This window comes from Nilaparvata lugens, chromosome 6, assembly GCF_014356525.2.
Source record: "Nilaparvata lugens isolate BPH chromosome 6, ASM1435652v1, whole genome shotgun sequence".
Classification (NCBI taxonomy): domain Eukaryota; kingdom Metazoa; phylum Arthropoda; class Insecta; order Hemiptera; family Delphacidae; genus Nilaparvata; species Nilaparvata lugens.
The window spans coordinates 10,027,116-10,054,941 of NC_052509.1; the positions used below are offsets into that span (position 1 = coordinate 10,027,116).

General features: G+C 34.0%; 1 protein-coding gene across 1 annotated transcript in view; it reads right to left on the reverse strand.

The window, feature by feature from the left end:
- Window positions 1–1,067: 1,067 nt before the first annotated feature.
- The window catches only part of LOC111049867 (apolipophorins), a 110,969-nt gene continuing 84,210 nt past the window's right edge, over window positions 1,068–27,826 (reverse strand). Inside the window, exons 38-47 of the mRNA XM_039431347.1 lie at window positions 26,892–27,824; window positions 25,145–25,296; window positions 23,631–23,779; window positions 21,334–21,523; window positions 18,895–19,103; window positions 16,616–16,737; window positions 15,272–15,401; window positions 13,558–13,670; window positions 10,790–10,981; window positions 1,068–2,095 (exon numbers count right to left, since the gene is read on the reverse strand). Coding sequence (XP_039287281.1) covers window positions 2,084–2,095; window positions 10,790–10,981; window positions 13,558–13,670; window positions 15,272–15,401; window positions 16,616–16,737; window positions 18,895–19,103; window positions 21,334–21,523; window positions 23,631–23,779; window positions 25,145–25,296; window positions 26,892–27,824 — 2,202 coding nt within the window. The 3' untranslated portion in view covers window positions 1,068–2,083. The remainder of the gene's footprint in view (window positions 2,096–10,789; window positions 10,982–13,557; window positions 13,671–15,271; window positions 15,402–16,615; window positions 16,738–18,894; window positions 19,104–21,333; window positions 21,524–23,630; window positions 23,780–25,144; window positions 25,297–26,891; window positions 27,825–27,826) is intronic.

Consider the following 27,826-nt stretch of genomic DNA (forward strand, 5'->3'; position numbering starts at 1 on the left):
TTTTATCGAAAGCTATCTTCTATGTTCTTTGGTAAAACAATCAATGTTTGAGAATGAATTGATTCATGGGAAAAGCGCCTTACTTCTATGGAAGATATTTTTACATTAGGAAACGCAACAACAGCTATTTGGCCGTTTTAATAAATAACCCCTTTCGTTCGCCCAAGTTGAATTTTGGCCGAATTTTATTATTCTTTGGAAACAGATTCCACAACGGACACTTCTGAAGTTTTAAAAGTACCCTCCATTTATCATACTGAATGATTGAAATTTCATCGAAATTGTTTAAACAGTTTTCGCGATCTGTCGGATATACAAACAAAATTAGTCTTGATAGAATAGAATCAATTGATAAAAGCAACTCCCGACATAAAAGTTTGTTTTATGAAAAATAAAAATTATCTATACTCCCAGGAGTACGACTGAAGTGCTCAATCAATTTGTTCTCGATTTGCATTCTAATTAGTTCTTCATCTTGGTGCCAACCTAATGCCAACCTGACAAAATTATTAATTTAGTTGCCAACTGTTAATTTAGTTAACAACTGTTTCGAAGAGGTACTCTCTCTAGATTATAGTTCTATAGTAACATATATGATATGGACATTTCAATTACAATTAAGAGATTAGAAGAAGAAGAATATACTCATGCTAAAAGACGAACTTTAAACCCTTAAAAACCACCCTTTGAGTTGAAATATCGCCAAAATATTTCTTAGTGAGCACCTAGGACGTATAAGAAACCCATATTCCAAGTTTTGTTGCAAGACATCCAGTAGTTTTCCAGAAATCGTGATCAGTGAGTGAGTCAGTGAGATAAGAATTTTATAAGTAGTATAGATAAGTTATGTAGCTGCAAACATAAAATTTTCAATTTTTCAAATAGTCATATATCCTGAACGGTAAAGAATTTCTCAAATATAATTCCAGATTCCTGTTTCTCGCATCAAAGACCATAAGACCATAGTTATATCTATGGTATAGTTATATCTATACTCAAATTATGAGTCATAACATGATGTGAGTAACAAAATAAGTTTCAATAAATTGGCTTTGATTCTTATTTAATAAGTTTATTTTGAAAATCTGCATACAGATTCATGTTCCTCACATAAAAAACATAAGTTTGCCAAGTTCGAGGCAAAAATCTCTAGAGAGAAAATAATATAGTTTCTCTAAGGATACGATATTGATCAAGTTTCACCAGAAAAGTTTAATAATTTGATTTGAATTGGCTGAGAAATAAACATAGTCATAAAATATTTGTGGAAACTTCATACAATAATTTATTCGACAAGATACATCCACAATACAAATATATAATTCTCGTATTTTTTTCAAATAATTTACATAATAGTTTCAAAATAATTACAATATCAGTTACAATTTTATAAATTTGCGATTATTTTGCGTTATAAACAGTATTCGAATGTTGTATATGATTATAAACTTTATAAATTTGGAATATTTGCAAAGTTTTGTTTTATAAAAATTTAATGTTATAATATTATTGCTTTGCTTTTTTCTATATCTCCCAGCAACAAGAACGAAGCTCATGTAAAGATTCCAAGATTTTTGTTGTTTTATAAATATTTCTTTGGCTATGAAGATTTGAATTATCGTCGAAAGATGACACAACTTAGTTTTTCACACTATTTTCTAAAATTTTCACGAGCTCACAAGTGCTGTAAGATTCTCTTTCTCTCTCGTACATCAACTTTCCGATTTCTAAACAATTTAAGTATAATCTCTCATCTTAATTTGACGGACACATCAGAACCGGTTTTTGCTTCATGCTTGAATCAATTGAAATATATATTAATACTAGCCTATTATAAACTAACAATTCGTCAAACTTGCTAATGTATCGGTAATTTGTTTGCCACTTCTACATTCTTTATTGATTATATTATTTACACACGACGGAAACTTATAATAAATATATCATGACAATAGACAGGAAGAGTCACGAACGATAAAATATTAATTTCCAGAATAGGAAAGAGTGATAATAGGTGATGTAAATGCTATCGTTCCTCGTCTTTAGTTGTTGATAAGAAGATGAAAATGACTCTTGTCCCAGCCTATGATGATTTCTGAAAAAAAAGTATGAAATTTTTATGCTCAAAATTCAAAAAAGTACATTCGTCTATAGTGAGGTCCACGTTATAATGGCAGTGGAGATAGGAGAAAAATGTTGCCGATCCTCTGTCTTGTCAATGTCTTCTATGGACGGTAGCTGATGCAGGTTTATTGGTGTAATATTAGCGGTTCATTCTCGTTTAAAATAATCAATTATATTTTATTAAGCAAGAAATTATATTTTTCAATAATTTCATAATGAATCTTCATAATTAAGATGAAATATATTGTTAATTAATTATTAATTCTACATTGTTAAAAGCCGATCTGGCAACAAAGCAAAGCGAGAAAGAGATAGCGCTATCCGCTTTGTTGAATGATAGATAAGGATAGCAATAACATTGCTAATCAAACACTGCCATTATAACGTGGACCACATAATAGTTGAAAGCCAAATTTCAAACAGTGTTCAAAAACGTCAAACACAGGAACAAATTATATGAATCAAATTTCTTCCTCTTTCTAATCATATCCTTAGAATGAGATTTCGACATATAGTTTTCTAGTTATTGACGTTTTTCAAAAATATTTAAAAATCTATATACCGAAAACTGAGGTCGATACAAGAAAGCATTTATGTAAGCATTTTTAAAATCTTGTGTGGTGCACTCACACATCTTTCCTTGCCAATGAAAATTGATCCCCTGACGCGATTGTTGAACTCTGGAAAGCGGAAGTGTCTTGAGTCAGCAGAACGCGGGCAGCGAACCAGCGAAACGTTGAGGTGGGGATTGGCAGAGGTGTGACGTGGGCTTCCTCCAACTTTTGGGTGTTGGCGAATACGTCACCAGGTTCATCGCTCTTCAGGCTACACGACTCCATAGAGACTGTCGCTGTCATTCTACCAGCTGTTCGGCGGATGACAACTGTAATAACATGGATCTACTACTGGGGCAACGTTTGCGGCATTCTACAATGGAGATGAAGACATCAATTAAATTTGGTGAGCAATTTATACAGCTCTTTCTATATTGAAAATATTATTAGAATATTAGAAATATTATAGAATTGTTATGTTGGAGATAGACTTCCCGATGAATTCATTTTATGATAGGTCTACATTCGTTTATTTAGAGCTCATATCAAATTATTAATGTTCATTTATGCTGAATCGATCAGGTCAGATATCAATATTGTTTATTATAAAATAATTTAAGATGAAAAGATTTCAGGAAATTATCTAGGTCACACAAAGCTGATAGATTAAATTTATTGTTTTATGAGAGTTATTTATTTATGCAAATGAAAGGTTAATTATAAAAATTTAAAATGGCTGAGAGAGTTAATTTTGAAGGGCAGGAAGTAGAAGTTCAAGCTGCTTTTGAAGCGCTATCAGCTAGATTAAATCAACTTAGTATCACACTAAACGAAACTGTTAACAGAGACCTAAATAGAACAGATACAAATTTAGTAGATGTAGAACTTGTTACACCCCCTGAGCAAAATGTCAAACCAAATTTCGATCTAGTTAGCAGTATTCCAACATTCGATGGAGAGCAGTCAGATCAAATCCATTCTTTTCTTGACACTGTTGATGGAATCTCTCACTTGTGTGGCTGGTCAGAATTTCAAAAGACACAAATTATCAGATTAAAACTTACCGGAAGTGCATTATTGTTTTTCAAGTCAGATGATAGGTGTAGGAATGCAAAATCTGCAGCTGAAATTAGAGCAGCTTTGGTTGAGCGTTTTGGTGATAGCCTACCAAGTCGCTATTACTATGAGCAATTGGCATCAATCCAACAAAATAAAGGAGAGTCAATTGAAAAATATGCAGACCGAGTCATGAACATTAGTAGGAAGACGATTAGAGTAACAGCAAGTGATGAAGCTAATAAAATACTAAGGGAAGAAGCTGATAGGAGAGCCATGGAGTCATTCCTAAGAGGATTACTTGGCGAAATAGGGAAACAAACTCGAATCAAATTCCCAACATCCTTTAAAGAAGCAGTAACAACAGCCATAGCGATTTCCAACCTAGATAGAAAACCCTTCCAAAATGAACAGGAGCCATCTAGAAAAGTATTTAGCACAATAACTCAAAAAAATTGTTATAACTGTGGGAAGATTGGACACATCGCTAGACATTGTAGGAAGAGAGTTGTACACACTGACACTCAACAAGTGGGCATTAGAGTTTGTAACTTTTGTAAGAAAAAGGGTCATCTAGAAACTGAATGTAGAATGAAACAATATTCCGCAGATAAAATTTGTAACAATTGCAACAAGCGAGGACATCTTGCACACAATTGTTGGGGAAGTGGGAAAAAGATAAATGACAACCGAAAAGATCAAGAGAAGTTGTTAAACGACAACGGGGAGCTCAAGACCGCCGTTGGGAACCCCAAACATTAGTAAATTCAGATCAGTTTTGTAATAGGTCTGGACAGGCGAGACGAAGTAAGCCCAAAATTGTAACTACATTATGCCAAAATAGTGCCGAAGAACTAGTTGTGGATGGTAGTATTGGAGGAGTGGAAGGAAAGATTGTAGTTGATACGGGAGCACAAGTATCCCTTATCACAAGACAAATCGTAACTGGCACAATCACTCCAAGCAACATCCTAATTAGAGGCATCGCTGGAGCCCTTATGCGAGTGCATGGGACAGTGAGGCAAGTTATAAAACTGAATGGGATGGAGGTAAAATGCGACTTAATAGTAGTTGACTTACCAGACACCTATATTGCAATACTGGGATATGATGTTCTCAAAATTAAAAAGTCAGTCATAGACCTTGATCGTAGTATATTATTTATGGAGGGAAGGCAAGTTGCGCGACTTTATGAAAGAAACAGTTCCAATGAAGATTACAAAAAGAGTGGCTATATGAAGGTTGAAGAAGAAAATACCGGTACTCAATCAAAAACTATAAGTATGAAAAGTGAAGGAAGTACTCAAACAGATTTTACAAATTCAAAGATAGAAGAAAATTATATCCAATCAAAACCGATAACTTCAAAATTACCCTCAGAATCGACAGTTCATGTTAATGCGTATTGTAGAACCAATCTCACAATACCTGCTAGGTCGGAGAGAATAGTACAGATCAAATTGGGGAAAAACAATAAAGAATTGAAAAATGAATTAGAAAACAAAGTAATAATAACAGAGCCTGTAACAGTCAAAGTTCATGGAATTTTAATAGCCCGAAGTCTTTCTAAAGTAATGAATGGTATGTGTTTGACTAAAGTAACAAATGTAACCAATGAAGATTTAACATTATATAAGAACACATTAATTTGTAATGTTGAAGAGTCTCAATCAAGCAATGATGAACACGATGCTAACTATAAAGAAGTGAAGCTAACTAGAAACAGAACAGAGGAGTTTGCAGCTAAATTAGAAGGAAAGTTGAGTCATTTGGATAATGAAGAGAGAATTAAGATGAGAAATATACTTTGCAAATATATTGACATTTTTAGTCTTGAAGGAATTGAGAATTTAGGCTGCACATCAACAGTAGAACACAAAATTAATACTGGTGATCACCCCCCTATTAATAAAAGACCGTACAGGGTACCACATTCACAGAGAGATGTTTTGAAGAAACTTATTCAGGAACAGCTAGACAAAGGAATCATTGTGACCAGTTCATCACCTTGGTCAGCACCAGTTGTTATTGTTCCGAAAAAACCAGGTCCTGATGGTGTTATTACATACAGAATGTGTATTGATTTTAGAGAAATTAACAAAATTACAGTTCCAGAAGTATGGCCTTTACCTGATATCCACGAGACATTAGATTCATTAGGAGGTAGCAAATATTTCACAGCACTTGATATGAATTCTGGATTCTTCCAAATCAAAATGCACCCTGAGAGTCAAGAAAAAACTGCTTTCAGTACTCCTGATGGACATTATGAATATACAAGAATGCCAATGGGACTTATCAATTCACCAGCAGTGTTTCAAAGACTTGTAGACTCTACCTTGTTAGGATTGAAAGGAAAAGCATGCCTACCGTACATGGATGATATTTTAATATTTAGCCCTACAATAGATCAGCACACTGAAGATATTGCCAAGTATTGGATAGATTTAGAGAAGTCAATTTGAGTGTTCAATTGAAAAAATGTCAAATTGCTAAGCCAGAAATAAGTTTTCTAGGTCACATAGTCAACAGGGATGGAATCAAGCCATGTCCTAAGAAAATTGAAGCAATCAAAGAGTTTCCTCGACCTAAAAATGAAAAAGAAATCCGTGGTTTTGTAGGTTTATGCAGTTATTACAGAAGACATGTTCCAAAATTCGCCGAAATCGCCAAACCGCTTACAAAATTAACTAAAAAGAATCAACATTTTGACTGGAATGAAGAATGTGAAACCGCTTTTCAAAAGTTGAAAGAAAAACTAATCACAGAACCGCTACTTATTTATCCAGATTTCTCAAAAGCATTTATTCTTAGCACAGATGCCAGTAATTTCGCAATTGGATCAATTTTAGCTCAGGAAATCAATGGAGTTGAACATGTTATTGCATATGCATCTAGACAACTCAATTCAGCTGAACAAAATTACAGTGTAACAGAGCGAGAGCTATTAGCAGTTGTGTGGGCTGTTAAATATTTTAGATGTTACCTCTATGGTCGATCATTCACTTTATATACTGATCATAGTGCTATCAAGTGGCTTTTATCACTGAAAGATCCATCAAGTAGACTAACCAGATGGGCTTTGAAGTTAGCTGAGTACGATTATAAAGTAATTCACAAGCCTGGTGTTAAACACTCAAATGCAGACTGCTTAAGCAGAGTTATATACAAGAATACAGTTGAGAATCTTCCACTGTTAGACTTGGAAATCATAAGAGAGAAGCAGAGAGCAGACGAAGAGTGTCAGCGCCTTCGAGAGTATCCTAGTTTCAAATTGAGTCAAGAAGGGATCATTCACTTCAAGAAACATGATAAGAAGTTGATTGTTATACCAAGAAGCCTTCGAGAGAAAGTTATTCGTCTCCACCATGATCTTCCTTATGCCGGTCATGGGGGCATTAAGAAAACAATTGTAAGAATTCAAGAAAAGTTTTATTGGCCTAAAATGAAGAATGATGTAACTAATTTTATAAGAGCGTGTGAAGAATGTAGTAAAAGAACAGATTACGGAAAATCGAAAGCACCCTTAGGAGAATTTAAAGAAGTGACCGAGTTTGGATACAGACTGTCATGTGATATTCTAGGTCCACTTCCGTTATCAAAGTCAAGAAACAGATACATCCTAACAGTAATTGATCATTTTACTAGATATGGGGATTTTATCGCCCTACCGGATCAAACTGCTGAGACTATTGCACAAGCACTAATACAGAGAGTGATAACAAGAATCGGCGTACCAATGGAATTAATTACTGATCAAGGAACTAATTTCACGTCTGATCTGATGAAATCGATGTGCAAACTTCTAGGAATAAGAAAATTACAAACAACAGCTTATCACCCAATGAGTAATGGTAGAACGGAAAGAGTTCACAGAACTATACCAAAAATGTTGAGTCATTATGTCACAAAAATCAAGATGACTGGGATGAGTTGCTTCCCATGGTGAATATGGCATACAATTCGCAAGAGCACGAATCAATTGGATACACACCTTATGAGATGGTATTCGGAAAGAAAATGAGAACACCGCTTGAAGCTGATCTCACATTAACTGAAGATACAGAGATTTATTCGAATTATATAGAAGATCTTAGAAGTAGACTACAAACTATAAAAGAAATGTCAGTTGAGTGCCAAGAGAAGGCAAGGAAAACGCAGAAGAAGCAGTACGACAAAAAGTCTAAAACAAGTGAATATCGTGTAGGACAAAAAGTTTATCTTTATGTACCACAAATTAAAAGAAAGAGAGTGAAGAAATTGTCAAAGCTATGGAGAGGACCGTATCGAATTGTAGAAATTAAATCGAAACTGAATGTAGTATTGAGAGTAAGAGGAAAGAACGTAGTTGTACATGTAAACAGAATAAAACCAGCGTTGTACTATGAGCAAGCTGCAAATGAAGTTAGAGAAGGAAACGAGCCAGAAGAAGAAGAGGAGGAAGATGAAGAACAAATAGAAGTCAATGAGGAAAACGAAGAAGAGCAAGATGAAGACGACGACGATAACAATGACGAAGTAAGAGAAGAGGAAGCATATGATGAAAATGAATCAGATAACGATGCAAACTCGAAACACAAGAGAAAAAGGAAAAAACCAAGAAGATATAACGATTATGTAGTGTATTGATTATGTCCATGATTATTGAGATATAAATATATATTGTATATTAAATGTAAAAGAATGACCCCATATGATAGATTATTCATTTATTTATTCAAATATAATATTCAGTAGGAATGTGTGGTGGGGACTATAATGATTAGAAATTTAAAACTTTATGTGGGAGAACTTTATGGTAGCCTAATGTGTTAAGATGGACTCTGCTTTGCTCTGTGCCAATAATTTATTGTTTGTAAAATTAGACTAGATTCATCATTCAAATGTATAAGTATGATACTCTCTCTCCTTGAATTTTATTATATAAATTTTTAAAAGGTAATGAATATGAAAATGTATTAACTATATTTAACGATATTGTCAAGATTTAAATTTTATCTGATTTCAACTTAGCTTAAAGATGTGCCAGTAATTGTATATGCCACATCTTTTTCATGCGGAGGGGTGATGTAACAATACAAACACCCCGCTCTCATAGGATATTAATTATTAGAATAGCGGAGTCATCACTCAGGCCACCAAATTGGACTTTTGAACTGGTGAGCTGAGAGAGTGATGACCGCGTAGAGGCGAAAATAGAGGAGAACGTTCCGAGACGCGCTAGAGGAAGGTTGTGCTTGAGATAGTGAGATGTAGTTTTAGTAATGTGATTTAGGAGTGATTATGTTTAGAGAGAGAGAGTATAGATGTTTGTTATGGGATTTTTTCAAAAAAGTACATTCGTCTATAGTGAGGTCCACGTTATAATGGCAGTGGAGATAGGAGAAAAATGTTGCCGATCCTCTGTCTTCTATGGACGGTAGCTGATGCAGGTTTATTGGTGTAATATTAGCGGTTCATTCTCGTTTAAAATAATCAATTATATTTTATTAAGCAAGAAATTATATTTTTCAATAATTTCATAATGAATCTTCATAATTAAGATGAAATATATTGTTAATTAATTATTAATTCTACATTGTTAAAAGCCGATCTGGCAACAAAGCAAAGCGAGAAAGAGATAGCGCTATCCGCTTTGTTGAATGATAGATAAGGATAGCAATAACATTGCTAATCAAACACTGCCATTATAACGTGGACCACATAATAGTTGAAAGCCAAATTTCAAACAGTGTTCAAAAACGTCAAACACAGGAACAAATTATATGAATCAAATTTCTTCCTCTTTCTAATCATATCCTTAGAATGAGATTTCGACATATAGTTTTCTAGTTATTGACGTTTTTCAAAAATATTTAAAAATCTATATACCGAAAACTGAGGTCGATACAAGAAAGCATTTATGTAAACATTTTTAAAATCTTGTGTGGTGCACTCACACATCTTTCCTTGCCAATGAAAATTGATCCCCTGACGCTAGTGCTCACGCACATCTCAAGTCTACTATTTAAAGATCTGAGCTAGCTGGTGACAGGACAATAACGCTGGAGACAAACGAGGTCTGCTATCTCTTCATAGTGAATGATTTAATAGAATCAACAGTTGCTAACAGTTTGCAATTTAATAATCAAATTTTCTCGAATTTCAAGCTTATTTTCGATCTTAGGTGAAAATTTTACTGGACATTAATTGTAGAGATTTTCATGCTCAATCTTTTCCACTCGAAATTTTTCGTTTAAATTATATCTGAGACCTGATAATTGGAAATCTAAAATCAAACTTTGCATAGATGATGCGGAGCTCCTGAAATTTTTACAGATATGGGACTTGTGACAGTTGATGTAGCTTATCAATGACTATTTAAGGTATAACTTTTATCAAAATCGTTGGAGCCGTTTTCGAGAAAATCACGAAAAACCCTGTTTTTGACAACATTCTCGCCATTTTAGACGCCATCTTGAATTGCATTTGATCGGAAACTGTTCGTGTCGGATCTTTATATTGTAAGGACCTTAAGTTCCAAATTTCAAGTCATTCCGTTAATTGGGAGATGAGATATCGTGTACACAGACGCACATACACTCATACACACTCACACACACATACAGACCAATACCCAAAAACCACTTTTGAAATGTATTAAAACTTTTTTAACTACTTTCAGGGTACCTTGAAACGTATAGAAATATAGAAATTGGGCACCTTAATTTTTTTCGGAAAGCAATACCATAGAGAAACAATAGCGTAAGTAGATATCCCATTGTATAGGGAATTTGTGTCGCAACTTTTACTGTTATCTCAAGCCGATTTACTGTCGATTATTGTCAATTTTTACTGTTTTGTTGGGGTGAGAGTGTATGAACGGCACAATTTGAGAGAATACCAGCGTCACACAGCTGCATAGGAAAGAGCTACGTGAACTATCGGCTTGGGATAACAGTAAAAGTTGCGACATAAACGCCCTTGGGATATCTATTTATGCTATCGTCTCTCTATGGCAATACTTTCCTCACCTATGGTAATAGGGTAAGGAAAGTAAAAATGACGAATGTTACCTCTTCGCTAGATGCCTCAACAAAGCCGTTGCTGAACGGGAATCCCTCCCACTGATCGCAAATGACTTCGATAGTCAGCTGTTTCGAGGTCAACTGGTCGACCAGGGTTGATGACGTCACTTGCAAGAATTGCTTCTGCGCATCTGGCTTAGCACCGACAAAGTTGGCAGAGTTGAAAACGGTTCCTCCGTTCTGAAACACAAGAAAATTCGGGATTAAAAAAACTAGTAGTTCTGTGAACAGTAGACCTCACGCAATATTCTCATCCACAAGTACCTGATGTCAACTGTTTTAAATGTTAACAAAATCAGTTCACGTTTGAATTTGTATTCCATTATATTTATTAATATTTATGTTAATTTAAACAATGAATAGAATATATTTCTTTTCCAGAATTTATATAATATTCATCCAGTTCCGTGATAATCTTTCCATCTGATGAAAATTTTTTTTTTCAATCAAAAATATTATAATTTCTTCAGCTTTATTTAGTTCATTTGATTATTTTTAATCACCTATTAAATTAGTTTTTTCGAATGTGAGAATATTGATACTGATGGATACGCATAATAATACCATGACTGCAAAACAAAATATTGAAACCAAAGACCTTAAATCTGCGATTAGACCAAATTTATTAACAAAATGTTAATAACTCAATCCTTATAGATTATATTAGATTGAACATAATTATCATAAACATGATGAACAAGTGTGTTTGTCAACTTGCGTTCAATCTAATAGAATCTATAAGGATTAAGTTATTAACATTTTGTTAATAAATTTGGTGTAAACCCAGCTTAAAGATACATTATAACTGTTCAAGGTATTTGATTGAAACTATAGACCTTATACAAATATAGTAATAGACTGGCTTCTCCACACATCTGTGTAATCACTTGTCAGCTGATTTATGATAAATAATTCTATAGTCTGATTTTTACTCTAATATTGGCGTATGAAGGAGGCTCCTTTTTCCTTTTATATTATCCTTGAAATGCAAAATTTCCAAAAACCTTGTATATACGTCGACGCGCAATTTAAAAAGGAACATACCTATCAAATTTCATGAAAATCTATTACCACGTTTCGCCGTAAATGCGCAACATATAAACATTTAAACATTAAGAGAAATGCCAAACCGTCGACTTGAATCTTAGACCTCACTTCGTTCGATCAAATATACGGTACATTAGAATATGAAAAATGAGAAACCCGTTTCGCAAAACAAACAAATTATGCATAAAATATAATTACTTCATTATTTAAAACATCACAAATTGAGGGGAAATAGTTATAGGAATAAGGCCCGGTCCGGTTGCACAATAGCCGGTTAAATTTAAGCGTGATTGATTCAACGAGAACCAATCAGAAAAGGCGTTTTTGAAAAGACGGTTGCACTACAGCCGGTTAAATTTTAACCGTGATTAATTCCACGAGAACCAATCAGAGAAAGGCGTTTCTGAAAAGACGGCTTCTCTGATAGGTTCTCGTGGAATTAATCACGGTTAAAACTTGAACGGCTGTTGTGCAACCGTCTTTTCAAAAACGCCTTCTCTGATCGGTTCTTGTGGAATTAATCACGGTTAAAATTTAACCGGCTGTTTTGCAAGCGGCACTAAGACGTTGATGTTGTCAATAACACTATATTTGTTCATAATGTTCATAATCAATTTAAATTACAGTAATACTGACAACATCAACGTCTAATTCTTTCAAGAATGGGAAAATATCACAACATTTCTTTCCATACAGCAAAATTATGAGGAAAATACTTTGGAATACGAAAAATTGAGTAACCTATTCTAAATGTAAAGAGAATATAAAGGGTTCTTGGAATAAGTAATACATGTTTGAACCATTATTGTGTCTAAGCTAAGTAAACAATATATGCTACAATTTTTATTATTTGATTGTACAAAGTATATTATATTTATTATTTGATTGCATCCACTGACCTCCTCCAAGAGGATGTTTGAGAGAGAAGGGTGTTTGGATTTTTCAAGTCGTTAAACAGGCATTAAATGATTTCATCCACCATTTATAAAGTCATATTATGCTATCTGAACTCGTCCACAGAGTAAGCATTATTTACGCATAGTATAGGCTACAATAAATTGTTGAAAATCTAATATGTATTATGAAGCATGTAGAGTCTGGTTATCCGATTGTCTGCACATAATTATTTTGTACATCAGCTTGAGAAATAATATTAGAGAGCACTTATTTTCGCATAGTGTACAATAAACTACTGATAACCTACAGATCTGTATTATGAAGCGAGTAGAGTTTGGCTGTCGGATTATCTTCACACAATTATTACTTTGTACATCAGCTTGGGAAACAATATCTTGAAATCTCTAAACTAATTAATTTATGAGATATGATTGAGTTGTGGAGCATAATAAAATATATCCAAGAGTGTTTTAGACCTACTCACATATCCTTATATAGTATGTCTTCACACAATTCTTTGTACATCACCGTGGTTGTCGGATTGTCTTCAAACAATTATTATTTTGTACATCAGCTTGGGAAACAATATTTTAAAATCTCTAAACTAATTAATTTATGAGATGTGATTGAGTTGTAGAGCATAATAAAATATGTCCAAGCGTGTTTTAGACCTACTCACATATCCTTGTCTTATAGTATGCTTCACACAATTCTTTTGTAAATCAGCGTGGGTAGTGATACAGTATTTTAAATGCTAAACTAATGAATCTATGAGATGAGATTGAAGTTACAGAGCATAATAATATACTTACAAGTGTAGTGAAGGTAACACACATGTCCTTGCCATAGGTGAGACCGTATGCGTTCAAGTCGTTAGCTGGCTTCTTCTTATCAGTCAACAAGTAGATGTTCTCGTTGTTGAAGGCTGCAATTCAAAACAATGAATTCAATCAATCATAGAGTGTTGAACAATTTGAAACTACACTGTTCTTATTGTCGAAGCTATAGTGGAGACCACGTTATAATGACAATATTTTATCAACATTGGTGTTGCTATCATTATCTATCATTCGACAAAGCAGATAGCATTCTCCTTTTCTAGCTCCACAAAGCTGCTAAAACGTATGTTAACAATGTAGTTGTATAACTAATTAACAAAATATTCAATCTCAATTATGAAAATCCACATAGAATCATTGAAAAATATATAATCTTTGCGAATAAAATATAATTGAATATACTAAACAAGAATGGACAGTTGATATTACATAATATATACCGGTATCATCTATCCTCTAAAGGAGGCAGTGGCAAGGTAGATAATCAGGAACGCTGTTCCATCTGAATTCACTGCTATTATTTCATTCACACATGCACAAAATCAAAACAATGTTTGAGAGAGAAACAAAATAATAAATCTAAAACTATTTCTCTCCGAATTTAGATAGTTGATGAGTTAATCAGTTATAACTTGGACCTTAATATAGGAAATCGGACACAATAAATATAATCAGCTAGAGGTAATCGATCATAAACGATTCAAAAATATATTGAACTATAAATGTCAATTGGAATCAAATAGTTAGTAAGTAAAGACATTACCTCCTTATGAATCCCAATCGTTTTTTTTTATTTCAACTATTTAGCATTACACCAAAACTTCCACAAAAGTACTACAGGCTTGAGCCGAAAACGGTTCCAATTCTAATTTATATGGAATTTGGGAGAAGAACTTCTCAATTGCTTTATTTCGAGCCTGTTTTTCTCTCCAGATCATAACTCTGGTTCGTCCCTATCTTTGTTGAAATATTTAAATTATTTGAGTCTCAGGCATTGAGTAAAGAGAACGTAATTCCAAAATATCTCAGTAATTGGACATTAGAAGGCAGAATAAGAACTGAATGAATTATCGTCGATCAAATGATTTCCACTCTCAGTGGTAAAGGGTTTCCTTGTAAGGGCAGAGGCATAATTTTAAATTAATTTTAATTTCATAATTATAATAATTAAAATAAATATAATATAAAGCGATTTTCAGACGATTCAACACGGCACGAAAAGACAGGAATCTCTCCGATTGTATGATTTTCAATACGCCAACCAAATCAGCCATTCGGAGAGCTTTCTGTCCTGTCGTGCTATGCCGGCTCGTCTAAAAAACGCCTCGTGTGTCTCTGCCCTGGATGTAATTTGTTACACAGTGACTATAGCCTTAAGATACACCGCTACAATATAATCTTAAGGTAGCCTCAAGATTACAGTAACTTTGTAATTTGAATTGAAGTGTTATTTCTGTTTTCTTTCGCATTTTGAGCACATTATGCAATTTTATGTTGATTTTGTCTTCAAGGTGAGATGTTCTTATTATTATGAGTAACTGTCAATATACTTTTTACTTTTCATTTCACCTAAATATGAAGAAACTCCACAACATATCTGTGTCTAATGTACATTTTCTCTGTCTTCCCAGATAAGAAAATATTGATTTTAACCAATTTAAAATGATAAAATTATGTTTTCACTCACCAACAACGCTTGGAACGATAGCCTGCTCCTTGTCTGAGTATTCGAGGTTCTGCACCTGAGTGATAACATGGAACTGCACGCCGTGCAACTTGAAGAAGATCGCATGTCCAATAGCTCTAGCGTGCTGCAGCTACAATTTAAACGACAAGAAAAACATTTTCTTTCACTTCTCATAGGATTCTCCATAATGTTATTAGATAAAGATACGCTAATAGAATTTTTCTTATTATAAATACTTCTACTTGAAATGGTAGACTACACCTATAGTGAGGTCCACGTTATAATGGCAGTGTTTGATTAGCAATGGTACTATCCTTGTCTATCATTCAACAAAGCGGATATCGCTATCTCTTTCTCGCTTTGCTCTGTTGCAAGATCATCTTTCAACAATGTAGAATTAATAATTAATATTAACAACATTTCATATTAATTATGTAAATACATTATGGAATTATTGAAAAATATAATTGAATATTTCAAACGAGACTGGACAGTTAATATTACATAAATAAACCGGTATCAGTTACCCTCCATAGAAGGCATTGACAAGACAGAGGATCGGCAACGTTGTTCTTCTATCTTTCTCCATTGCCGTTATAACGTTGACCACACTATAGAGGTTGATAGATGTTACTACAGAGATTCGAATATGAACTTGAAATGGCTCAACAATCGGGACTATTATTTTGTAATTTCAATAGAGAACTTCGAATTATTTCAATTATTTACATCCGATATAGCAAATATGTCTTGATTTCTACCACAGTATCACCTGACTATATGAAATGAGATGAAAAATATTTTATTCATCAAAAGAATAGTACAATATCAAAAAAATCAATCTCATGTCATCGAAGATGGTAGAACTTTTTACATAAGAACTTTTATAATTCAAGTACTTAACATAGAACTTTTTACAATAATATAATAATGATTAAGCTTCAAAAATTAACCCTGTTGTCAATATTTGCAGTAGCAGAAGTCTTCGGGGTGAATTACAGCATTTAATTTTGATTTTCGTTGGATAATAATTGTTAATTCATTAGCATTTGAATAATTGCAATATCTCAGTAATTTTCATCATTAAATATTATGTTGTGTGTGCTTTGTGTGTACAGTGTTAAGGAGTTCCTAGAGTGTTTGACACTTGATAACGCATCTATAGATGTATAGAATATTATTGTTGTTATCGTCCTGTTTTTATTATTGTTGTGTTAAAAAACGTTACCATACTTATTAATTTATTGATGAATGTGACAAGTCGTGAATGTATTTGACCTTCTTATACAAATGTTGTTATGTAATGACAATAGTCTATCTCTCAGAAGGAGAAAAATGACTTACAGAGATTGGCATAAAGCTTCGTTCACAGGGAGCGGCCAAAACTCCAATAATCGATTTGACAGCGTCGGGTCTGAATGGGTAGTCTCTGGCCTCCTTGAAAGCAATCGCCATCTGGCTCATACCTGGAAACATACAAACAATATTCAATATAAATACCAAATCAAGTTTGATTATACCGTATGAAAATCAAACTAAAATATATGCATGCAGATAGTTCCAAAAGAAGAATCAACTAACTCAAACCATAGAGATAGAAATATAGATTTTGATGAAGTACTTATTGTATGAATCAATAAAGAATAAAGATAGAGTAACAATCATTTAGAATGTCTGCTAACACCAATAGTGATTGAAATATCATATTTTCATAATATATGAGTGCTTATCCAAGTAGGCCTACATGAGTATGACCAAATACATTTCTCTATCCTATACTATTAAACGAGCAACTTCTGTTTATATGTTTAGATGTTTGTATTTCACCGGATCTCGAAAACGGCTCTAACGATTCTCACGAAATTCAGAACATAGTAGGTTTATAATATAAAGATTCGATTGCACTAGGTCTCATCCCTGGGAAAACTCGCTGAAGGACATTAAAAGGGTAATTATTACTCATCCTTGGAAAAACAGCTGAAAATAATTATTTCGTCGTCTGTTGGTGATGGAAGTGAGTAAGCGAGTTCATGTGTGTGGGACTGTGTCAAAATTATAACTCAGGTGTTGAACTTTTGTAATCATTCAATCAGGTACTTAGTGCCGGGTTATTTTCAATCCTGAATAATTCCAGTAGATCCATCTTTTTGAAATAGTCTTCTCTGATTTGGTTCACGTGAAGTTAATCAGGATTAAAATTTAACCGGCTTCTGTGCAACTGGGCCTTTGTGAGGGAAATTTTTGCATTCCTCTGGGAATCAATCTCAATTTACTGTTATTAGATGGAACATTTCTGTATGAATGTTATTATAATTTCTTCTTTCGTAATACATTTTTTATGCTTTTGTACTCCAGAGCAAAGCTCGGTCCCCGATACTGCCTTCAGTATTGTAGGAACCATTTCAAAGAACTAGGCATACTAACCGTTCCCTCTATCTCTGAGGTCATTATGCATGCTAGGAGAAAAACTATGGCTAGAAATGCTGATTCACATGGATGCAATACAAGAAATGGAGGAGACTATGCTTCACTGTATCACAGAACAGCCCTTTTAGAGAAAAACCAACATATGGGCCTTAAATTTATCAGACAGCTTCCTACTCATTTTAAAAATTGTAAAGATATCAATGTTTCTGGGAGGAGGTTGAAAAGCTTCTTAATGGTTGAAGTATTCTATACCACAGAAGGGTTTGTGTGTAGAGAGGGTTTCTTTGTGTGATTTTTGTTTCTTCTTTTTTTTGTGTTACCTAACGCATGTGTTATAAATTTCGACAATTCCTATACTCTATTAAGAGTCTATGGGAAATTTGGTTTGTGGATTTCCTATGATAAAATAGGTTAAATAAAACTGGATGAATGATTAGATGTTTCAATGTAGAGATGACATAATTGAACTGAGAAAATATTAAATAAACTGATAAAATTAATAAACAAACTAATACAAGTTGAAAACAGGTTGTTAATCACAGGTGGCAAATATCAGATGATTTGCCACAAGTCTCTGAGAAGCTTTAAGAACAAGCAAATAAACAATTAATAACATTCATTAAATTGTACATCTTCTTATTCAAATCCAATTTACAATCGCATGATCATGAATCAGAAATTAGAGGAAGTATTTTTGTATAGAGTTATTTATTTTGTCCACTGACTTAAAAATGTCATTGATAGTTGAAGAATGTTGTGAGAAATAAAATGAAGTTTAAACAGGGTGCTCTGGTTTTCAATTTTTATGTAGACTCAAGTAGCCCTTACCAAGAACGAGAATATTACATATAAATATTTTCTGGATATGCCAAGTTATTCCACATGTACTATGGAGTAATAATTCATTTCTTTATTCATACAATAAGAGTACATCATCAAAATGATAGAGAGAAAAAAGGTTACCCTGTGCTATTCCTCTCCCAAATTAAGATAAGATTTATACATAGACCGAAAAAAGTTGAGTCTTGTTTTTCTTCACCTCACATAATTTTCAATCCTTGAGATTTTAAAATTTATATGCTTCAAAACCAAAACCAATCTATAGAAGATAATATTCCTTTCTATTGAATTTGGCGAATAAAATCATCATAGTTTCCATGAAATTCATAATAACAATATTGTGAATTTAAACTCACCGAACTCCAGCTCCAGATTGTGCTTGAAAGCCTTCAACTTCTGCATGTACTTGTCGTGTTCGTCAGCTGTGGCCTCCTTGGGAGCAGAGTCCTTCTTGGAGAAGTAGATGCTGCTCTTGCCGGAGAAGTCGATTTTGCCGTTGGTGGTGTAGTGCTGCGGCCATTGCATGCCCGGCGCTCCGAAGCCAATCAGAGAGAAGTGTACGTCACTAAAAAAATTAAAAACAATTCATTGAAAACTTCATCGGTCGAAAATATGAAGCTGTCGATTTATGAAATCATTCAGGAAACAGTTGAAAGATATATTTGAAATTGAAATGTATATTTGAAATTAAATGTATATTCTTTATTGATTCATACAATAAGTACATCATGAAAATGATAGGGAGAGAAAAAAATTAGGTAACCTTGTGCTATACCTTTCCTAAATTTGGATAAGGTTACATATAGTCGGAAATAGGTCAAGTCTTGCAGTTGTTCACTTCATAAAGTTTTCAAATAATCATTCTCACAAAGTAGATTTTTAAATTTGGATGCTTCAAAACCAAACATAGAAGAAATATTTCACATTATTATCAGTTGACTGTATATAACATACATAGGTATGTCATAACTAGCCGATCAGTGAGAAGTGCACATCGCTGCAAAAATAAATCAATTTCTTGAACACATCATCTATGGAAAATTATCTGTGAAATTGCTGTAAGAAACAGTGAATTAAAAAATGATATATCAATTACTGCATGTTACAGGTATATACCTAGGTGAGAAACAGTTTTTGTCTATACTGATATTAACTTCAAACAGTCATCATTGGTAGCTGAATGAGAAACAGCATCGTGTTATTTATGAAAATTCTGACAGTTTAAAGTAGACCATTTAAAAGCATTTATAAAATGTTTCTGTTGGGTAGAAATGTACAAAGTAAATCGTCATATTCCTTGCAATTGAAACTTATTATAAACTAGCAGTTGCAATCCCCTTATGCCCAAGAAAAATAAAAAAATATAATAATATTAACAACATCCCAGTGTTTTCATAATAATTACTTATTATTTTGACAAATTTACATTGAATAATCTTTATCAAGGTAAAAAAAGTTTTAGCAAAAAAAAAAGAGTTTGATTGGTCTCTAGTCTTCAAGCTTTCATTCATGTCTGAAGCGTGCTATACCAATCAAATCAAGGAGTCAAAGAAAAGCACTGATTGATTGGTCTTTCAAGTTGCATAAACTTTAGATCACAAATCGAATGAATTTACTTCAGTAAGTTATTGAATTAAAATTAATTAATTGACCGAACGAAGTGAGGTCTAAGATTCAAGTCGACGGTTTGTTTAAATGTTTACATGTTGCGCATTTACGGTGAAACGCGGTAATAGATTTTCATGAACTTTGACAGGTATGTTCCTTTTTAAATTGCGCGTCGACGTATATACAAGGTTTTTGGAAATTTTGCATTTCAAGGATAAAAGGAAAAAGAGCCTCTTTCATACGCCAATATTAGAGTAAGAATCAGACTATAGAATATTATTCATCATAAATCAGCTGACAAGTGATTACACAGATGTGTGGAGAAGCCAGTCTATTGCTGTATTTCCATAAGGTCTATAGTTTCAATCAGGTACTTGTGGATGAGAATACTGCGTGAGGTCTACTGTTCACAGAACTACTAGTATAAATAATAAAATACACCAAGAATAATAGGCTATAGTAGAACGTTTGATAGATACTAAGCAATTATGCTATTAACAGAAGCTTGAGAGTTGCTTTAATTGATGCTGATGAAAGAAAAATAAGGCTGAAGTATGCAGGAGTAAATTATACATACACATTTTCTGATGAGAGAATCAAGAAAGAGACTAATTAGCATTCATATTCATACGCACACATGGTCACATGAGTTGAGACGCAAGTAATAAATTTAATAGTTTTTTTCAAAGTTTGGAATTTTCCAACTATTTGTAATTAATTTAATTCAATTTAGAAGTATTTTTTAAAATTAAAAATAATTTTTTTGTGTTTTGAATATTGTAAATTTAGTGTCTAATTGAAGAATTCTGAAGTGACACATAACCTATCTATATGTGGACTGTTGTATACATTAGAATTGGAACAGTTTTGTGCTTATAAGCCTGTGGTACTTTTCTGTAAGTTGTGTAATTCTGAATGATTAAATGAATAAATAGAAGCGTTACAAGAGCAAGAGAGAGAAGGAAAAATATAAAACAGGGGGAAAATAATAAAAATAAAGAAAAATACTAGAAGAGAAGAGTTGTGAAAACTACAATGCATTGAACGAAGCAGTCGCCCTAGCTAAGATCAGTCAACCAATTTGCAACAGTTTTTTTGTTGAATTGAGATACAGAACGTACTGCATGTCTGCTTATTTCTGGAGGACAATTTCTTAGAATGACATGTGTAAAAGGTAGGAAACTCACGTAATTCCCTTATCCTTGAAGTCCTTCTTGAGAGATGCGACCAGGGGCACAACCAGCTTGTTAAACACCTCCTCGTTCTGCTCGACCTGTTGTACAACCAACACAATGTCGGCCGACGTAGAGGGTACAGTCACGGTTGCCGTCTCCTGATGTTCTGCGGAGATGGTCTTTCCACCAACCTTGCATTTCACTGCAACACAAAATGTCAATAACCATGGTCAGAAAAGAGAAACCTGTGAACGAAACTTGCATTTCACTGCAACACAAAATTCATTGAATTTTAATAACCATGGGCAGAAAAGGAAAACCTTTGAACGAAACTTGCATTTCACTGCAACACAAAATTCATTGAATGTCAATAACCATTGGCAGAAAAGAAAAAAACTTCGAACGAAACTTACATTTTACTGCAACAAGACATTCAGAGCCGGTTTCCGAGCTCGGGATTTAGCCAAGTTCTGGACATTGAACAGCTGGAGTCAGAAAATTGGCTTTCCGAAACGGGGCGTAGTCGCAGTCCAAATTTAAATCAAATTCAGAAAAAAACCAGAAAATTGAACACAAAATAAAATGAAGAGAAAATATTGTAAAGTTTCAGCTATTTTTAATTATCTAGGAATGTTTATTTTGTTGAGGAAAAACGTTTCCAATTATAGAAATAAGGAAATAAAAATTATCATAAAAACTACGACTACGCCCCGTTTCGTAAAGCCAATTTTCTGACTTCATCTAGAACTTAGCTAAATCCCGAGCTCGGAAACCGGCCCTTAGAACACGTTAATAATCATGAGCAGAAAAGAAAAGCACTCGAACGAAACTTGCAATTTACTCCAACGAGACATTTAGAACACGTTAATAATCATGGGCAGAGAAGAGAACCCGTCATGTTATTTTCCTACACAAATCATCTTTGGAGATAGTTTTCAAGCCTACATTGTAGTTCATTGCGACACAAAATACGGTTTAGAACTAATAGCATAGAGAAAAGATAGCATAAGAAGATATCCCACGGTATAGGTAGTATATGTTTCAAATTTCAAGCCGGTGTTTTGTAACTCAAGCCGGCTACTGTCTATTATAATACTGTTTTGTTGGGGTGAGAGTGTAAGAACGGCACCGTATGAGAGACTACCAGCGTCACATAGCTTCACGAATGAGAACTACTATAGTAAGGTCCACGTTATAATGGCAGTGGAAAAAGATAGGAGAACAACGTTGCCGAACCTCTGTCTTGTCAAAGCCTTTTCTATAGACGGTAGCTGATAAAGGTTTATTGATGTAATATTAACGGTTCATTCTCGTTTAAAATAATCAATTGAGGGGGTCAGAATACAAGGGGTCCAAGTGACATTTTTCATTTTTTTTGAGTTAGCTTCAGAAATCGATAGCTGAAAGTGGTAAAAATCTAGTATACAAGAGGTATAAGTGTAAGTCTAATCAGTGCCGACAACTGGTGTAAGATTTTCAAACTACATTTTCAAACAGCTGTTTATTTGATTAAACAAGGGGTTCAAGTGACTTGGATCCCTTGTTTACAGTTTAACTGTTGCTCGTTAATTAAATTTAACCTTGATTAAGCCATGTTACCTCAAGAACCAATTAGCGAATCAGATAATATTGCAATGAGGTCATTAATCATTGTTCAATTGCTGGTAAATTTGATAGATTTATGTGTAGCTAGATAATAGAGTTTTGTTTGGTAAACAAGGGGTACAAGTGATACTTCTTATCACTATTTAGCTGATAATTGAGAAAGGAGAGCAATTTGAGACATGAAACTGTACGTTTGATTTGGTAAAAGTATACTGAATAGTTATAGGAATAGGTGAATATCATTTTTATATTCATTTCATGAATGAAGAATTAATTAATGTAAGTAGCCTAAACTTTAGTCTCAATTTTCTCGAAACTAACAATATGTCACTCGGACCCCTTGTATTCTAACCCCTTCAATTATATTTTATCAAGCAATAAATAATATTTTTCAATAATTTCATAATGAATTTTCATAATTAAGATGAAATAGTTTTTTAATTAATTGTTGATTCTACATTATTAAAAGACGATTTTCCAACAGAGCAAAGCGAGAAAGAGATAGCGCTATCCGCTTTGTTGAATGATAGACAAGGATAACAATACCATTGCTAATCAAACACTGCCATTATAACGTGAACCTCAATATTTCCAGATGATTTTGCAAATAAATTTCCAGTGTACTGCTTTGACAGCATTGACCACTGTTTGAACCATCAGACCTAAGTCCAGATAAATATTATAATAATTTAGAATATACTCACTGCACTGATCAGGCACGGCGACCTTGGAGTTGGCATCGTGGCAGGCAGCATGGTAGGCATAGGCCACATCACAGGCATCTCCACCCGATGACGTCACAAAGTTGCATGCCTTCTTGAACGACGCAGGACGCACGTACGGGTAACAGTCGCTGCAAAACATTACCAATCAGAATAAATAATTTCAAGTTTTGAACTAAATCAATAATCAGCTAGAGGAAATGTCATAAACATGCAAATGTGAAGATAGATAAATAGATAGGCTACCTTTATTTTAACCTGGAGGACGAAGTTAGGGCGCAGCCGGCCCTCTTTCCCACTTAACCCTCCTATACAATTCTAATGCATCTACATCACAACATAAGGAAATAATCTCTTAGATAGAATAATAAGTAATATGATAAAAAAATATGAATATATAAATCAATAATTGAAAAAGAAACAATTTCATTTAATTTGGTAAAATATATTTTAGACTGAAAAAAAAGTTAGAAAATAGAGTTTTAGAAAAAAAGTTTTTTCAAGCAAGAAACAATAAAATTTCACGCAAACACACACACACACACACTCACACACACACACACACACACACACACACACACACACACACACACACACACACACACACACACCACACACACACACACAACACACACACACACACACACACCTCCTCATCCTATGCCCCAATCGCCCTCCCTCAGCCACGCCAAGCATATGATGTTTCTAAACGTTATAGAAATAATAAAATTGCTTTGAAGATTCGTTTGACCGGAGATGAAGAAAGTAGCCTACTGTAAGGCTCAACTCACACTTACGCGACTCAGGTCGAGAAGAGACTCGACTCTAGTCGAGAGCATGTGTTACAAAATGGTGACCAGTCGATTCTAGTCTCCGCGACGTCACCATTTGGAAACACATGCTCTCGACTAGAGTCAAGTCTCTTCTCGACCTGAGTCGTGTAAGTGTGAGTTGAGCCTTAAGTTTAACCACTTGCTCCAGAAATAAGAAATAATTTATTATACAGATGGCAATTACTGAGATATTGCAATCATTCAAATGCCAATGACCTAATTATTATTAAACGAAAACCCAAATAAATGCTGTGATTCACCCCGAAGACTTCTGCTACTTCAAATATTGACAACAGGGTAAACAGCTAGATGGAAATTCGATGAGCGCTACTATTCAAAAATTATTTGTCAGTTCCCGGGCTGGGAAATAATTTTCGAATAGTAGCGCTCATCGAATTTCCATCTAGCTGTTTACCCTGTTGTCAATATTTGCAGTAGCAGAAGTCTTCGGGGTGAATTATAACATCTAATTTGAATTTTCGTTTAATAATAATAACGAATTTATTTAATTATTTGAATGGAGAGTTTGAATTTTAAAAAAAGAATAGAGCTCGATGTAGCATAGATAAATTCCAATGAAGAATGAATAATATCCAACAAAGAATAAATAGAACATCTTGATAAAGATTAATTGAATGTACGAAAATCGATAGAACCCCTTACCTGAGGGAGGAATCTCCACCGAAGAAGGCAGTGCAGGTTGGGTTGGGTGTGTCGGCGACATCGGCTACGCTCACCTTTCCACCATCCAGAGAGTAGGCATTCACAAACTCACCTGTCTGAGTGGCCAGCTTACCTGTTGCATTACAAACAAAACACAATCAATTTAGAAACATGCCAACACTTTTCATAGGCTTCATTAAAGTTATGAAACATTGCTAACATACAGATTTCCTTGTATATTCTATTCCTTGTATATTATATTCTACTATTATACTGTATTTATCAAAGGCTGAGCTATTCTATTCTACTCTTATATTTAACTTTTATATTTTACATTCTCATGACAATGATATGAGTGGATGAATAAATTGTTGGGCTCAGACCAAACGAGCATATAGAGCTATAAGTGAGGTACACAATATAATGACAGTGAAGAAAGATGGGGGAACAGCTTTGTCGATTCTCCGCCTTGCCACTGCCTCTGGGATGGCCGATACCAGTATATCTGATGTAATATCAACTGCTCATTCATTTTGAAAATAATTAATTATATTTTATTTGTCAAGAAACTATATTTTTCTATGATTAAAGAATAACAGCGATAGAGCAATTGAGTTTAAAGAAACATTAAATTATTCTCGTTCAATATTTGAAAAGTTAGGTTAAAGTGGTTAAAGAATAACAGCGATATAGCAATAGAGTTTAAAGAACATTAAATTATTTTCGTTCAATATTTGAATAGTTAAGTTAAAGTGATTAAAGAATAACAGCAATAGAGCAATAGAGTTTAAGAAACATTAAATTATTTTCGTTCAATATTTGAAAAGTTAAGTTAAAGTGATTAAAGAATAACAGCGATATAGCAATAGAGTTTAAAGAACATTAAATTATTTTTGTTCAATATTTGAAAAGTTAGGTTAAAGTGGTTAAAGAATAACAGAGATAGAGCAATAGAGTTTAAAGAAACATTAAATTATTTTTGTTCAATATTTGAAAAGTTAAGTTAAAGTGATTAAAGAATAACAGCGATAGAGCAATAGAGTTTGAAGAAACATTAAATTATTTTCGTTCAATATTTGAAAAGTTAAGTTAAAGTGGTTAAAGAATAACAGCGATAGAGCAATAGAGTTTAAAGAAACATTAAATTATTTTCGTTCAATATTTGAAAAGTTAGGTTAAAGTGGTTAAAGAATAACAGAGATAGAGCAATAGAGTTTAAAGAAACATTAAATTATTTTCGTTCAATATTTGAAAAGTTAAGTTAAAGTGGTTAAAGAATAACAGAGATAGAGCAATAGAGTTTAAAGAAACATTAAATTATTTTCGTTCAATATTTGAAAAGTTAAGTTAAAGTGATTAAAGAATAACAGCGATAGAGCAATAGAGTTTAAAGAAACATTAAATTATTTTCGTTCAATATTTGAAAAGTTAGGTTAAAGTGGTTAAAGAATAACAGCGATAGAGCAATAGAGTTTAAAGAAACATTAAATTATTTTCGTTCAATATTTGAAAAGTTAAGTTAAAGTGATTAAAGAATAACAGCGATATAGCAATAGAGTTTAAAGAAACATTAAATTATTTTCGTTCAATATTGAAAAGTTATAGTTCTTTCAAAAAGCATTATTCTTCCAGTGAACACTCTATATATATATTGTATTATTGAATTGAATTGAATAATTGCCTTTATTAAGGGCGGAGTTGAGACTCTAGGTTTTCTCTGCCACTCAACCCTACGTCTTCTCTGTCACACAACCCGAAACAAATATGATAAATATTGGTGGGAATATATTATTTTCCAACGAATAAACAAAACACAAATTTTGAACAAACAACTCACCGTCTCCTTGTTAGTCAGCTCAACACTGTCCACCCTATCGCTCAGCACCACACCCTCCAGCTTTCCACCCTTGATCTTGGCCGAAATCGTGAAGTTGCCATCAACAAAGTCCTGGGCCAACACATAGTGGCCGTCACCCTTGAACTGCACATGAGACTTGTCGAAGGTGAAGAAATCAGTACCTCCCACCAGGTAGGCACGACCCGAGAACGGAGGGATGTAATTATGGGGGTTCAAAGATGGTTTGTAGGTGTAGAAAACTTCAGCAATCGACGGTATATCTGGGGAACGCAGCCAGTTGAGGGGGCTCAACCTCAGGGCGCCCTTGGGGATCTTCATGGAAACTACAGGGAGAGGAATGTATGTGAATACCGGTTTCACGAGACGATCTTGTGGGATGTGGTTCTGTACATAGGCGACCACTGAGTTAATCGCAGCCACAAACTCCTTGTAGAGTGTCTTCAACGTCTCAAAGTTGTCCACCTTCTCGTTCCTCAACAGCTTCTCGATATAGGTGGCAGCAGTAGTCAAGAACTGACCCAATTCCGTAGTGGGAGCGATCTCCTTGATCTGGTTTACAGCGTCATGGTACTCGGTCCAGAACTCTTCAGGGATTCCGTTCTTGGAGAGGTCTTCGTACTTCTCCTTAATCATGGCGAACACCGGGAGCGCCTTAACCTGTTCGACGAACAGCTCGACAAAGTCCTTGACTTGGGCCTTGATCTGCACGAAAGCCTTGGCGGCAAGCTGACCGATTTCTGAGGCGAACTCGGTCACAGCCGAGACGATCACCTGGATTTCTTCCTCGTGTTCCTTGATCTTGTCCAGGGCGTAGCTGATCACCT